Raw genomic sequence first — 15,590 nt, 5'->3', positions numbered from 1 at the left:
CATAATTAACCAGTAGTGAATTCTGATAACCTCCAAGCTTGGTCAGCCCTTTTCCGCAGAAGACGAGCAACGTATCAGTAAGAAAGGGTGGGAAGGAAGCTCAAGATCAAGGCTCCCTCCACACGGGATGTCTCGGCCCTGAATCAGGGATGCTCTCACTTTCAGAGTGTGGCTGTAAGGCATAAGGGTCTAGTCACCCTTTAATTATGTGGGTCATGACTCCCATCCATCAGCTCCCGTCCGACCACACTTCCCTTCTGAGCTGCCCTGGACCATGATGTCACCTGCTCACTCCCAGAGCGTCAGACGCCTCGTCCTGCCCCCACACAGCAGCCGCTCGGCCCGGACCATTCCACAGGGCCGCCTCCCCTGCAGAGCACTGGGGTGGGCCTGAGGAAGTCTCGCATGGGGAGAGGGGTGCCCCTCCAGGCTCCATCAGCCGTCTCCACTGGGTTTGTAGCATGGCCTGGCACTCCTTCCACATGCCTCTGTCAGCATTTCCCAGACTCTGTGGCAACTCTTTCCAGCCTGATTGCTCTCTGCAGACCCCCTGGCTCAGGCCCACTCTCTACCCCTTCAGTGCATCACCTCCCCTTCTACTGTGGAAAGAAACACCCTGGACCTCTCTGACCCTGGCCCCTTCTTCCTCTGTTCCCTTCTCCTGCTAATGTCAGCCTGTCTTGCCTCTGCTGGAATCTATTCCCAGCACAGCCCTGCCCCCAGGGGCCCACCTTGCCCCACCATGGCCCTTTCCCTAGCTGCCTGTTCTGTCTCTTCCCAGATGTGAAACCACCTTACCACCTTTAGCACTTTTCTTTCTTTTCTTTTTTGATTTTAGTTCCCCGACCAGGGAATGAACCCGGGCCCTTGGCAGTGAGAGTGCAGAGTGTTCACCACCGGACCTCTAGGAAGTCCCCCTTTAGCTCCCTTCTAATGCCCACCCTGGATGCTGATGTCCACAGTGGTGATAACTGCCTGCCTGTGGGGTGGTGGTGAAGAGTTCCTCATTCCTACATGTTCCTACCCACTGGGGCCCCCCGGCTCACCACCCTCCTCATCTTACAGCTCTTTGTCTCCTTGGAGACTCGTTTCTTTTGCTTATCCAGTCCTGGTTATTCCTCTGCATAACATCAATATAGTCACCAATATTTTCACATTCCGGGTACTTTCCTTGCCTACTGCCCATGTGGCCACTGGGCACTGGAAATGTGGGCAGTGTGGCTGAGGCCCCAGATCTTAAATTTCATTTTAATTAATTAAAATTTCAAAAGTGGTGTAAGAGAGTTTTCCCTGAAACACAGCTTTATTGTTTTGGTAGGACTAGCTTTGACTTTAACTGTAGAAACTTTGAATGCAAACTAAATGGGCTACAAGCATCAAATATGCAAAGAATTTTGAAGACTTGGCACAGAAAAAAAATGAATGTAAAATGTCTCATTAATGATTTTTTATGCTGATTACATGTTGAGATGATAGCATTTTGAATATATTGAGTTAAATAGAGTCTATTATTAAAATAGATTTTACTCATTTATTTTTCCTTTTTAATGTAACTCCTGGAACATTTGAGCTCATGTGCCTGTATTTCTGGTGGAGAGGACTGGTGAGGCACTTACATGCTTACTAAGAGAGTTCAACTATTATCCTGATTTTACATATAAGAAAACAGAGGCTTCAAGAGTTTAGGTAACTTGCCCGAGGTCACACAGGAAGTGCAGGAGCCTGACCTCTGCTTACAAAGTGTTTTCACTTGGGATTTTTGAAAATTCTATTGGGTGGGGAGAAAAAGTAAAAAGGATAAAGAATGGCACAATCTCATTCCTTTTTATGACTCTTATTTTCTTGTGTATGTGCACCACATCTGCTTTATCCGTTCCTCTGTTGATGGACACTTAGATTGCTTCCCTGTCCTGACTATTGTAAAGAGTGCTGTAAGGAACATTGCGGTGCATGCATCTTTTTGAATTATGGTTTTCTCCACTCATATGCCCAGGACTGGGACTTCTGGGTCGTACAGTAGTTCTGTTTTTAGTTTTTTGTTCTCTGTGAAGGCTGTACCAATTTATATTTCCACCAGCAGAGTAAGAGGGTCCCTGTTCTCCACACCCTCTTCAGCATTTACCGTTTGTAGATTTTTCTGGTGATGAATTGGGAGAGTGGGATTGACATATATACACTATGTATAAAATAGATAGCTATTGAGAACCTACTGTGAGCACAGGGAGCTCTGTTTGATGCTCTGCAGTGACTAAAATGGGAAGGAACTCTAAAAAAGAGGGGCCATATGTATACGTATAGCCGATTCACTCTGCTGTACAGCAGAAACTAAGACGACATTGTAAAGTAACTATAATAAAATTTTTTAGAAAAGAATAAAGAAGAAGCCCATGGGCTTTCCTGGTGGCTCAATGGTAAAGAATCTGCCTGACAATGCAGGGGACACAGGTTTGATCCCTGGTCCGGGAATATCCCACAAGAACTAAGCCCATGCGCCAGAACCACTGAAGCCTGCACTCTAGAGCCGGTGCTCCGCAGCGAGAGAAGCCGCCACAGTGAGAAGCCTGGCACCGCAACGAGGGGCAGCCCCTGCTCACGGCAACTAGAGAAAAGGCTGTGCAGCAACAGAGGCCCAGCTCAGCCAAAGGCAGACAAATAGATTAAGCGATTCTTTCAAAAAGAAGAAGCCCATGTCTCTCTCTGGCCTGGCTCAATGCTGGTCCCACGAGTAGATGACAGTGACCCCGAGGAGGCGCACCCCGCATCCCCACCCACCTGCGCGTAGCGCCCACTGCAGATGGCGCCTCTCCAGTCCGGAACGTTGATGCAGTCTGGGTGCCGGACCAGCCAGTTGTCGTCCTTGGTGAGGTAGGAGCCGGGGTACTCGGACACGGAGCCGTCCACATCGTGGAACACCGATGTCTTATCCCCGTCCATGTCCAGCTGGTTGAACCAGGGCCCGGGCTCCCCGAAGAAAACTCTGGAAGTAATCTGAACAGAAACCGGAAAAGTGAGGCTGGACCAGAAGGTGGAGGGTGGGGTGTAGTGGCCATCGGCAGGCCAGGGTGAAGTTCCCGATTTCTGCTGATGCTACCAACCAGCCGATGCAGAGAGGCTCAGGGGCAGTTCAGGAAACTGCATGGCCGACACTTCAGACGGACAGAAAGACAGCCAAATGTCTGCTGTGCTTCGGCCCTCAGGCCCAGCACGCGGTTTTGGCCTCTACTCACTGGAGGGCTGGCTGCTGTGTGCAACCCCAGAGAGTACTATGACAAGTGGCTCCAAAGACTGCAGGGGGTGGGGAGGTGGGCAGAGCAGTGTGTGTGTGACGGAGACAGAGAGGAAATGAGGTTGAGGTGGTGGTGAGTGTTTGCACGAGAAAGTATGACATATATATATATAACAAACACACACACACATGTCAGGGGGATATGTGTGAGCGAGGATGTGTATGTGAGTGTGTGTGTGTGTGTGTGTGTATGGGTGAGTGTACACTGTTGTAGGAAGGCAGTCTTTCAGCACGAGCCCTTGGAGAGTTCTATGACTGAACTCTTTCAGGCCTCCAATGGCCTGAGTAAAGAAATTCAGTGACTTGAGTTTCACATCTTTTCCCTCAGCTGCCAGGATCTGGGCAGACAGGCAAAGGGCAGGAGCAGGGGGAGGAGGAGGGGGGAGGTCTGGGAATGCTGTAACCCAGAGAAAATGTACCCTGAGCCCTGGACCTGCCCGTCTCAGGGGCAGCCCTCCATCCTGACCACCTCAGCCCTGGCTCCTAATTTGCTGCCGTCCAGGGCTAGGAGGGCCCTGTTTATGTTTCAGTCTCCAGGAGAGATTAAACAGAGCTTCTTCTGCAAAGATTCCTTTGGAAACTGCTGGTTTTTTTTTTTTAATTAATTGTGCCAACTGAAGTGGCCCAGTCACCAGACTGTAGAGGTTGAACCCAAGAGCTTTGGAGGAACAGAGCCTCAGAACTCTGAGGACAGCGGAAAGTTCCTGGCAAGGCTTGGGTGGGTTTTGCGCAGGCTGAGGGCAGGCGGGCATTCACCCAGACGTGACCTGTGGGGCAACCTCCGCTTGTACTTTTCCAATTTGGCTGCAGACAGACCTGAGACGTGGCCTGACCTGCTTGGAGGAGGATGTTCAACCCCTGTGGTGGTGGCAACAGCTCAGACTCCAGGCCCCCAGGGACTCGTGAATCACTGGCCAAGTCTGGGTTTGCTGGGAGCCCGCCCGGGTCAGGGGGGAGGCCCACTCACCGGGACATCCTCAAAGGCGATGTTGGTGACGTTGTTGTGGGGGCAGCTCTGCCAGGCGTTGTTCAGACGGAAGGCCAGGGCGCTGGTGTGCCGGCCCTCCAGGGCTGCGAACTTGCGGAAAGTGCAGTTCTGGATGTTGATGGGGCCGTCATAAAACTGAATGCCTCGGATGGGAAAATTCCTGTGGAGTGAAGGGAGTCAGCTGCCAGGCTGATGGCCATGTCGGGCCGCCATGTTGTTGTGCCCTCCAAGGTGGATGGTAATGATGGGTAAATCATTCCTCATTCCTACTCAACCTCCCAAAACTGCCGCTATAATACAACATGATTGACTCAATAATTCATTCACTAAGAAAGCATTTACGGACGCAGTATGCATGCATCTGTGCTCAGTGGTGCCCGACTCTTTATGACCCCATGGACTATATCGGCTGCCAGGCTCCTCTGTCCATGGGGTTCTCCAGGCAAGAATACTGGAATGGGGGGCCATCCCTCCTCCATGGGATCTTCCTGACCCAGGCATGGAACCCACGTCTCCTGCATGGCCAGGCAGACTCTTCACTGTTGAGCCACTCGTACACATGAATAAATGACAGCTGGATGAATTATTCGATGGATGGATGGATGTCTAATTGCTGGCTTGAGGTTTGGGGGATGTTCTGAACAGACATTTCCCCAAATCTTTCCATCCTATCAAGAGTCATTGGATAAATATGGTGAATATTCTTGGAGAGTGCCAATATCAATATCATGTCCCTTGGGAGAGTACAGCCATTAGTCATTATCCCCTTAGTCTTGAGTCTTAGTTGCTATAACAATTTAATTAGATTAAGCCCCAGATGAGTTTCCTCTCTGTGAGTAAGCCTTTCGATGGACAGTGTGCTGGGTTTGGGAAACAAGGGAGAGAGAGGACACGGAACGGAAGGTATAGTGAAACGGAAGAGTAACTTCAATGTGATGTTTCAAGCACCCTTAGAAGAGAGGGCAGGACCCACGGGGAGGGCAAGCCTGTGAATTGGCAGAGGACCTCAAGAAAGCCCTGGTACCCAGGAGGCAGGGAAAGATGGAGTAAGAGGCAAAAGGCTGGGAGCTGGAGGTAGGAGGGGCTGCGGGAGAACTAGTGACTCAGAAATTCTGCCTCGGGTCCAGCAGAGGGACACAAGATGCCGCTCTCCTTTGCCACAGACTCCTGAACAGGGTGTGGAACACAGGCCTATGATGGCTGAGCTGATCCGTCTTGGGCCTGGCCCTGAATCTAGACGTGCTCCTTCTTCAAGCCTGAGTTTATGCTTTCACTGGTATCTCTACTTCAGGGGGTCTTCCCTGGTGGCTCAGTGGTAAAGAATCCACACGCCAATGCAGGAGACCTGGGAGGGAAAGATCCCCTGGAGAAGGGAATGGCAACATACTCCAGTGTTCTTGCCTGAGAAATCCCATGGACAGAGGAGGCTGGCGGGCTATGGTCCATGGGGCTGCAAAGAGTTGGACATGACTGAGCGACCTGACGATAGCAACAACTACTTTGGGCCAGGACCCTCTCTTTCCATGGTAAACATAAAGAAGGAAGGGCAGAGCAAGGAAAACAAAGCAGAAAAGGGGGTCTGTCCATGGGGAGTGGCCACATTTCAGCTGTCCCCATCTCCAGAGCTGGGCTCCCCTCATCCAGACATGTTCCCCTGAGGAAGGGCCTGGTCACACTAGTCTTGGCAACGTGCCTTCAGGACACCGTGTGCCAAGGACTTCTGGTATTTCTGTATCTCTCTGTTCGTAATTGATTAATATCATCGCCCTGAATCGTGTTCTCATGGAGCAAAAGCTCCGTGCATCTTTCCATTTAAGGTATTTTAGGGGCAGCCCGTTCTGACTAGCTCTATATTTAAACTATGTGCTTACTTTACACTGGGACCCCAACCCAGGCCTATATAGGAGGGATCCCCCACGATTCAGTCTGCGTAGTCCTGGGCTCCTGCTCTCAAACGCAGTTGGAGGAACCTGCCCGAGTCTGACCAAGCTGTCAGGCTTCCATAAACAAACTCACCTCTGGAAGTCATCAGGACATCCTGGCCCTGCGAGGCTGGGAACCCTCGGTGTGGAAACCCAAATACGCAGACCCAGAGTTGCTCGTAAAAATGATCTGAAGGGATTGCTACATAGCTTAGGCTAGACAGAAACAAGGGCTTCTAGATCGCTCATGCCCAAGGAGACTGTGGGTCTGTCCTCACAATCTTTTCTAAGATTCCCATCCCTCTAGGGCTGGGGGCTTAGGCCTGGGTCCCACCTGTAGGAGCAGGAAGGGTAAATCCTTGAGAAAGAGGAGAAGGCTTGGGGGCAAGGCAGAAAGGGCCAATCTTAGCCCTCTGCTGCTTGTGGCTTAGCGGCTCGCTCTCTGGCTTGAATTCACGTCTGAGCAGAAACACCATCCTCACCGCTGACTCAGCCTGGAGTTTTCCGAGGAATTAAGCAAGTCCCTCTGCTCTGCTAGCTCATCACCTCTCCAAGTCACCCCCCGCCCCCCGCCCCGGCCCCCACCACCTGGTTATCATCCAGCCATAGAGAGCCTCTGACACCCTCCCCAGGACAGCCGCGCTACTCTGCTGTTTAACAGACCTGATGGCTAGAAAATTCTTTCCCACACAAAACCAGTGCTGACTCTTAGGCACACATAGGGTGAGTTTCATCTTCTAAGTGCATGGCAGGTTCTGTGACAGCATCTCCCATGCTGTTCCCCTAAGTCTGGTCCCATCTTCTCTTGAAGATCCCTATCTCTATGCGATGTGACTGTGGGCTGCGTCGCCCTCTGAGTTACTCCCCTTCAAGTGCTTAGGGCTGACTATCCTCACACCACTGTCAGGGGTGGGTGAGATGCTCCAAGTGAGTGGGCTGTCCAAGGAGAAAGGAAGCCAGGGTCACCCATCCTAGACACTAAATTCCCATGGATGTGGCTCAGAACCACATTATATGTTTTGACAGCTGTGCCCTGCTGTTGACGCCCTTTCAACACAGTTTTTTGACTTCTCTCTCTCATTCTAGATTTCACCCCTCTGCTGGTTAATTGCAATTGCTTCCATGATTTCTCTGACCAGTAGAGAAAAGAGGAATTCACAGTCAACAGGTAGAGACCACTTACTAACATCTTTCCCTCCACTGCTGTCATTTAAGGTAAGCCACAAGTCCCTTGGACAGCAGGGAGATCAAGTCAGTCAATCTTAAAGGAAATCAACCCTGAATATTCATTGGAAGGACTGATACTGAAGCTGAGGCTCCAATACTTTGGCCACCTGACATGAAGAGCTGATTCACTGGAAAAAGACCTTGATGCTGGGAAAGATTGAAGGCAGAAGGAGAAGGGGGCGACAGGGAATGAGATGGTTGGATGGCATCACCAACTCAATGGACGTGAGTTTGAGCAAACTCCAGGAGATAGGGAGTGCTGGCATGCTGCAGTACATGAGGTCACAAAGAATCAGACACAACTTCATGACTGAACAACAACAGGTAGAACAAGGAAGCTGCTGCGCTTGCAAACCTACTGGCCTATGGGGAGGGTCCTTCCACTGTGGTCCAAGCCACCAGGACCCCAGATCCTGTTGTCCATCATCTCTGTGCCAACATTGCCACTCTCGCCGACAAACAAGCTGTTCTTGATCTCCTGCTTGGAGCCGTCATCATAGGGGAAGGTTCCACCACTGCAGAGAGAAGGTGTCTGAGATAGATGTCCGGAGATAGCATCCCATAGGTGTCAGGGGCGATGACCACTGCTCTTACCTGGCCAAGGTTAGGCCAATGCCATTGTCAGCAAACCTGGGGACAAGAGCAGACAGTCAGACAAGAGCATCTCAGACTTAACACACATAAAAGAGAGGCATTATCATGTGTCTAAGCCTGTTCAATGTCCCACATGCGCATTTTCAGTGAAGCCCTCATTGTACTTCCTTCTCCTCTGGATGTGTGTGTGTGTTCACATGCTCAGCTATATCCGACTCTTTGTGACCCCAGGGACTGCAGCCTGCTGGCCTCCTCTGTCCATGGGATTCTCCGGGCAAGAATATTGGAGTGGGTAGCCATGCTCTCCTCCAGGGGACCTTTCTGACCCAGGGATCAAATCTGCATCTCTCAAGTCTCCTGCACTGGCAGGTGGGTTCATTACCACTAGCGCCACCTGGGAAGCCCATGTCTCCTTTAAATCAATCACAATAAAATGGGGAAATGCACTTATTTCCCATGTACAGCTTCTGGTGTCCCTTTAGTTTTGTCAAGTGGCATGTGGGATCTTAGTTCCCTGATTAGGGATCAAATCCATGTCCCATGCATTGCAAAGCAGATTCTTAACCCCTGGAACACGAGGATAGTCCATGGTCTCCCACTTTTAACACCAAAGGCAGACCAGGAGGACATTTTCCATTTCTCCTTTAGAGGAAACCCCAGCTCAGCTGCCTGTCCCTCTGGTTCTTGTCCAATGTGGCCATAGCTGTCCATGGGGACCTTCTATCAGAGCTTGGGGTTCCCTGTTTTCTTCCTCTGGGCTTGGAGTCTGATGTGCTGCTATTTCAAGTTCCAGTTCAAGTGCTCACCTTGCAGGAAATTCACTCAACAGAGCCTCAGTGTACCATGTCTAAGACGGAGATGAGGATTTATGTCTCTGAGAAACAGGGTAAGAAATAAATGCGACTAAGGATCCAGCACACAGGAAGTGCCTAGAAAGTGCTGGTTTCCTTTTCCTTCCTTCTGCTGACTGGTGATATGAATGACTTTGTGACCTAGAGCCAAGCCCAGTGACTATTTGGGGGCAGTCATGACCCACAGCCACTGACATGGTGGACAGAAGCCACAAGCTGCCTCTAGCAGGCTTTCTGGGTCACTGCCCACTGCTCTTCCATGTCCCTGCCTGGCTGGGCAGCCAGAAGGTCAAACACTGGTCTGCCTGGACTCCTCTGTCTTGCTCACGTCTGTCTCTCACCCGGGGGAGGTGGGGAGGAATGCGGTCTCCATACTTTGCCCATGCCTCACTCACTTGCAGCTGTCCAACCACACGTCCCCGCCACGTAGCCAGGCCCCGTGATCTTGGTTCTTGTAGGCGGTGAAGTGTTTGATGATGGCTGGCTCCCGGGGCTTCAGTGGGTCGGCGTCCTGGTGGGGGCTGTATCTGGAACACACCGTGGGAGGCACAGGTGACTGAGTTGTTGGGGAAGGGGTACTCTTGAACTGACTGCCCTTCTGGGTGGTGGGGAGCTTCTCTCTGCGCTTGGTGCCCAGAAGACTCAGGCTAAAGAGCAATCAACCTGCCCATCCCGGGCTCTGCAATAAGCTTTCTGAGCCTGACACCAATGTCAGAGGTCTTCTCTTCAGGCGCCAGCCCCATGCAGCCTACAGACATGTCACTTCTCTTGTTCATCATTGCCACTGAGGACCGCTCCCCTCAACCCTGGCCCCAAAGTGGGGTCAAAGCCCCAGAGAAAGTTCAGACAGCCAGTCCTAACCCTGGCACTTGATGCAGACTGGGAAGGGGAGTCTGAGATGCCCTGCTCTCTATACCCCAGAGAGTAACCTTGACCTCGTGCCTTTTCTGGGCTGCTACATCTTAGCCACCAAATGGAGCACTGAGCCTGGATGTTCCTGACATCCAGGCCAGCAAAAATCTTCCACTGGGAGGATCATGTCACTGGTGTTGCCTACTCTTGACAGAGAGCAAGCACCTTGGTCTGTTCAAAGGGTACAGATTTTCCTAACTACCTGGAGGTTTGGACAGCACATTTTAAAAGCAGCTCCTGGCCTTGGGCTGCACTCCAGATGTATGTATAGGTACAACCTCAATGTTTCTTCCTATTAAATTGATGGCAAAATTCCTCCCTTCTTTTCTTTTCTCTTCACCTTTTCTATCCCAGCCCTGTTAACTTATTAAAAAGCAGGTATTGGATTTTGCTGATTTTTCTGGAAACCTCTTGAAATTTCTTTTTCCTTACAACTGCTAAGGCCTCAACCCTGACTCAGATTTGGCCCCACTCAGTTTTTCCCATAAAGTACCCCCAGCAGCTAGTTCCATGCACAGGACACAGAATGTGCCAAAAGATACTTGAAGGATGAATGGATGAGTGGATGAAGGGAGTAGGGCTGAGTCCAGAGGCTCCCGTGGAGTGCATGGACTCCCCAGGGTTGATTACCTGGCAGAGATGATGGAGAGGAAGGGCCGCTTGTCCTTGGCAGAAGCCTGGGTGGTTTTGACCCCGTTGTCTATGATCATGCCAGCCTGGGGAGAGGGGACATTTAGGGACACATTATTGTGGGCTGCAGGCATCTTCTCACACCCAGCCTCACGGTGTACTCTTGAATGCTCCAGTAAAACCAGCTTTGCTCTCAGAATGCATTAATAGTGATAGGGGGTTCTGCAGTGAGGGAGGTGAAGAACACGGATTGCTCTGCACGGCTCAAGTCAAATCTGGAATAAGGTGTTGGTATAGATGAGGATGCTGAGGTTTAGATGGGGTTAAGTATTTTGTCCAAGGACATACAGCTAAGTCCATTACCAGAACTCACACTGCTTTGGGCAGTTATAAGCCCAGGTTCCAAATTAAAGACAATAGATAGGCTGTCTTGGGAAATGTGTCTGCAATGATGCAAAGAAAATGCTGAGCTTAAGCTTTGTCTTTACCTTGGAGCAGGGGTCTTTGATCCTCCCCCAGTTTTGTCTGTTTTTGCCTGACTCAAGGGAAAAAATCTCACTTTCTTATTTGGCCCCCAAGGTGTCCACTTTGTCAGCCACAGGTGAGCGTGAGTCTGGGCAACTGAACAAGACTGTTCAGGGTAGCTCTGTTCAGTCTACTTAGGGCTTGATTCCCTCGGCCTGTTAGGAAGGTTTGACACATCATCTCCTCTTTATGTAACTGAGGACGCTGGCTACTGTGATCTTCAGCTGGCATGTAATTAAGCGGTGGGGAGGTGAATGAGTCAGAAGTGGGGCTCCATCCTCAGCACTTCCCTCATGAGTGTGACCTTGGGTAAATCCCATCACCTCTGGGTCTTCAGTTGCAGCCTCTGTAAGATGGGCTGATGACACTGAGGTCCTGCTGTGAGGACCAAGTAAGACAGGCCAGGGGAAGAGCTGGGGGCAGAGGCCTCACACGGTGACATGGGGTCAGGGCTCACTGGGCGCCAGCACCATGCGCAGGGCTCCTCCCTGGCTCAGGCCTCAGAATCCATCCAGCTCGAGGGTCTTCTTGTCCCCTTCCCTCCCTGCCACCTTCCTCAGGGCCCGGCCCTCCCTCTGTGCCCAGGAGTCCTGGCTACCGTCCTCCCTCGAGTATTCCTCTCCTTTCCAACCTCCCCAAACATCAGGGTCCTGTGTGGCCCAGCCCCCGCTCATGGGGAGGCTTCTCAAGGAAGGGGTCGTGACAAGGGGCCAACAGTTGTCTCTCCACAGCCCCTCTTCCCCACCACAGCTCCCATCCCCACCACGTGCGCTGCAAAGTCACTCAGGTGCCCCAAGCAGGGGCCGCCAGCAGGAGCAGCCTGAGTGATGGTGCTTCCTGCCTCTCCTTTCGGCTCCGACCGGTTGCCAGGTGGAGGCCAAGGCAGGAACAGCCACAGGAGAGCCTTGCTAAGGACAGCCAGGGCCTGGGAGGCCACGGAAGGCCGCTCTGTGTCCTTCAAGTCCAAGGCTAGGAATGCACTTGCTCCCGGCTGTCAGTGGTGGCAGTTCGGGCTTGAACCCTGTGCGGGCCTGGGAAGCCTGACCAATGGGCTGGCGGGGAGGCGCAGTCTGGGAGCTCTTACCCGGTAGTTGGAGTGTGCTCGGTTGTTAAGGAATTTCCCCAGTGGAATGTGCTCTGAATAACCCGGGGAGTACATGCCGGCCGAGGGGCCCGTCGGGACATGGTGAAAAATGAACCAGAATCCAGTTTCCTGGTGGAGGAGGACACAGGGGGAAAGGCACAGAATTCAGAGCCAGGGAGCTTCTTGTGGGGGTAACTGTATGGCCCAGACTTGGGGTGAGCCTAGTGCTATCACCCAAATGGCCCCACCCCAAACACACCTGCAGGAAACAGTGAAAAGTATGAGGCAAATATATTTTGTGGGCGGGCGGGGTGTGAGGGTGTGGGAGTTCCATCCTGACTGTTAAAACATTTCGTGGGGTCCTACTGTATCAGCCATGGGAGACAAATGGCTGGATTTCAGAGCTACCTTGGGGTCCATCACCACCCCCTCTCCCAACACAGAACACAAGGGTCGCCTGAGCTTTTTTCTTAGCTTTTCCCTTTTATTCTGCAGACATGGAAGCTGAGGCCCAGAAACAGCAGTTGACCTGCTCAGGACCCCCAGGAAGGTGAGCAGCACAGAGGGCTGGGTGAGAAGCAGGCAGGGTAGACAGAATGCTGTATTTGGACCCTCTGCCTGTCCCTGCCTGACCTTCCTCCCCATCAGCTGGTAGGTCATAGCACAAATCTCATAGGGTTGATACAAGGTTGATAAATTACTGGAGTTTATGGGATTTCCCTGGTGGTTCAGAGGTTAAGACTCCACGGTCCCAGTACAGGGAGCACAGATCCAATTCTTGGATGGGTAATTAAGATCCCACATGCTGCATGGTGTGGCCAAAAATAAATACAAATAAATAAACTTGCACACACAGCAACACAAAATAATTTTTTAATTATTAAAATTTTAAATTATTTTAAATTGTTATTAAAGTGTGAAAACAATTTTAAATTATTGGAGCTTAGAACACTGATATGCCAGGCATCTAACAATGAGTTATTGATCACGTTAGCTACGATCATCAGTGTGACAAAGGGCCAGAGGCATCACTTAAAACCGAGTCCCCCTGGACTTCCCTGGTGGTCCAGTGGTTAAGAATCCGCCTGCCAATGCAGGAGACACAGATTTGATTCCTGGTCTGGGAGCTAAGATCCCACATGCTTCAGGGCGACTAAACCTCTGTGCCATAGCTATCTAGAGCCTGTGCTCCGCAATAAGAGAAGTCACTGTAATGAGAAGCCCTCACACCACAACTAGAGAAAGCCCGTGCACAGCAATGAAGACCCGCTGCAGCCAAAAACAGAAAAAGAAAACCAAGTCCATCTGCCTCCCAAGCTGGCCCTTCCCTCCTCACCCTGCTCCTGTCTGTGTAGATGTCTAGACTGGGGCTCAAGGCATACATATTCTATATGCTGGACCTGGCCGTCTCCTCTACCCCAGCCCCACCCAAGGCAGGGATGTTTCTGCTCACCTCGGATCCTGCAGCAGCGCAGTTTATGAGGTTGTTGTTGGGATTGGCCATCCAGAAGGTGGACACAGCACTGTGGACAGGGGCAGAGATGGAGCGGCATCAGACGGAGGGCCACCGGCTCCCGTTCTGCCGCCGGGTTGGAGGGGTGCCCCAGGTCAAGGGCTCTAATGAAGCTTCGAGGAGCCTCTTAGCAGTGATTTGAGAAGCCCTTGATTTGCTGATCTGAAGCCTAATTTTCTCATTAAAGTGGTATGCATTTACACCCCTAACATGCTCGGAATTTGAATGAGGTCTGGCTCTTGATGGTAGAAGCAAGTTTGTGGGTTAAATCTGAGATGGATCCTAGAATAAGTGGAAATAAGGGGAACCCAGGAAAGTGGCTGTTTCTAAGGGAGAGACCCTGGACTCAGTAGGGTGATCGCATAGGAAGCTCTGTTTCTCTGTCTCTCTGACTGTCTCTGTCTCTGTCTGACTCTCTCTGTCTCTCTCTGACTATTTCTGTCTTGGACTTTGTCCTGACTCTCATGTCCGGAAGCACACTGGGCAGCTGGTACCCATATGTGCAGGCTGTGGGTGCCGAGGTGGCAGCCTGCTTCCTCTCCTCAAAGAAGCCCTGTGTGTCACCCGGAAAAACCCAAGGATGAGAACAGTGGTCTCTCTGGACAAGACCGATGCCCATGAGGCCCAGTGAGAAGGGAGAATAGAAAACACACTATGCCTGAGCAGCTGAGAGCCTCAGGTGGTTAAGGCTGCAAGGTCTGAGCCACACAGGAGCCCAGGACTGAGGAGTCGGAGGCTGGGTGGGAAGTTGCGTGAGGGGGAGGCTCACTTGCAGTCCTGCCGGGGCTTGGGGACGTAGCCCGGGTAGGAGTCCTCCGTGATCGTCTTGCACATCCTGCTGTCGCGGTCGGAGGGGAGGAGGGTCCCAGACTTGACGAGGAGGCCGAGACAGTGGTCAAAAGTGTTGCGCTCTTCTGGCCCATCTTCCGTGAAGAAGCAGTGGCCCAAAGAGTTATAGCCTACAACATCCTTGACCTGCCGGGGTCAAGACAGCGGACAGGTCACCCAGCATCGCCACTCATTTGCTCATTCATCCATTCCACACACACGCACAGCCTCAGGCGCCACCAGGCTCTGAGAGGGGCACTGGGCATTTGAAAATGGACCAGACGTGGGTGTTGGGCCTGGGGAGGATGGGACAGGGCGATAGAGCCAGACTTTAAAGTCCCTTGCATCTGGGGGTATTATGACTGAGGCTTCCCGGGGTGGGGAAAAGGACGAGATGTTAGAATGGGCCCACGAGGAGACTGTGGACGAGGTCCTGTGAGCCTAACCTGGTGAGGACACAGCGAGTACACTGCTTACGAGGACTTAGAGGATTTCACCAAGAGGTCCCCCAGAAAGGGCGGTGGGGAGAGTGCCACCTGGGGACAGCACCTGAGCCAGGCCAGGTGGGCTTATTGTAGGAAGACTGGCTCCTCACTCTGCCCTCACCCATAGACCCAAGCCTGCTTTGAAGCCCACAATCCATATCAAGCCTCATTTGAGAAAGCCAGAAAGGGTTGCAAACTCCAGCTCTTCAATATCCTTCTTGGAATCACGGAGTTGGGGGGCTAAGCCTAGAAACCACTTGAAAACATGGAGAGGCCTGGGGTACAGTCTCTCAGACAAGTCTTTCAAGCTCTCTCCAGCACACTCTCCCCACTTCACAATGAAGGAGTCCAGCTCCAGGATCTCCAAGGCCCCTCTGGGTCTGAATCTCAATGAACTCATTGATCTGAGAGTTAGAGGCTCCTCAGAGGGCCTCTGGGCAGAGCTGTACCTTCTTGACTCTGCTCACCAACATCCCTGACAAATGGGCCTCCTGGTTCAGTTGAATGGCCCAGATGAGATGCTGGCTACCTCCCAAGGTGCCCTGTCCACAGTGGGGTGTGAGGATGGCAAGAAGCACCCCACTACTTTGACTGAGCTCTTCCATCTCCATCCCTGTCCCTGGGTCCTGACTGCCCAATGACATCACTCAACCAGGGAAACTCTTGCTCCCCTATGACATCATTCAACCTGATGCTGCAACAGGCCCCAGAAAAAATTCATCTATCACCCCCAAACAACTCCCGC

General features: G+C 51.8%; 1 protein-coding gene across 1 annotated transcript in view; it reads right to left on the bottom strand.

Moving 5' to 3' along the window:
• Positions 1-15,590, bottom strand: part of CEMIP (cell migration inducing hyaluronidase 1) — a 67,800-nt gene that overhangs the window by 14,415 nt on the left and 37,795 nt on the right. Inside the window, exons 14-22 of the mRNA XM_052659972.1 lie at positions 14,302-14,507; positions 13,473-13,542; positions 12,020-12,148; positions 10,411-10,496; positions 9,264-9,395; positions 8,018-8,053; positions 7,783-7,938; positions 4,254-4,434; positions 2,773-2,988 (exon numbers count right to left, since the gene is read on the bottom strand). Of these exons, the coding sequence (XP_052515932.1) occupies positions 2,773-2,988; positions 4,254-4,434; positions 7,783-7,938; positions 8,018-8,053; positions 9,264-9,395; positions 10,411-10,496; positions 12,020-12,148; positions 13,473-13,542; positions 14,302-14,507 (1,212 nt within the window). The remainder of the gene's footprint in view (positions 1-2,772; positions 2,989-4,253; positions 4,435-7,782; positions 7,939-8,017; positions 8,054-9,263; positions 9,396-10,410; positions 10,497-12,019; positions 12,149-13,472; positions 13,543-14,301; positions 14,508-15,590) is intronic.

This window comes from Budorcas taxicolor, chromosome 21, assembly GCF_023091745.1.
Source record: "Budorcas taxicolor isolate Tak-1 chromosome 21, Takin1.1, whole genome shotgun sequence".
Lineage (NCBI taxonomy): Eukaryota > Metazoa > Chordata > Mammalia > Artiodactyla > Bovidae > Budorcas > Budorcas taxicolor.
The sequence above is the reverse complement of the archived record's forward strand: the minus strand, read 5'-3'. Positions and strand labels throughout refer to the sequence as shown.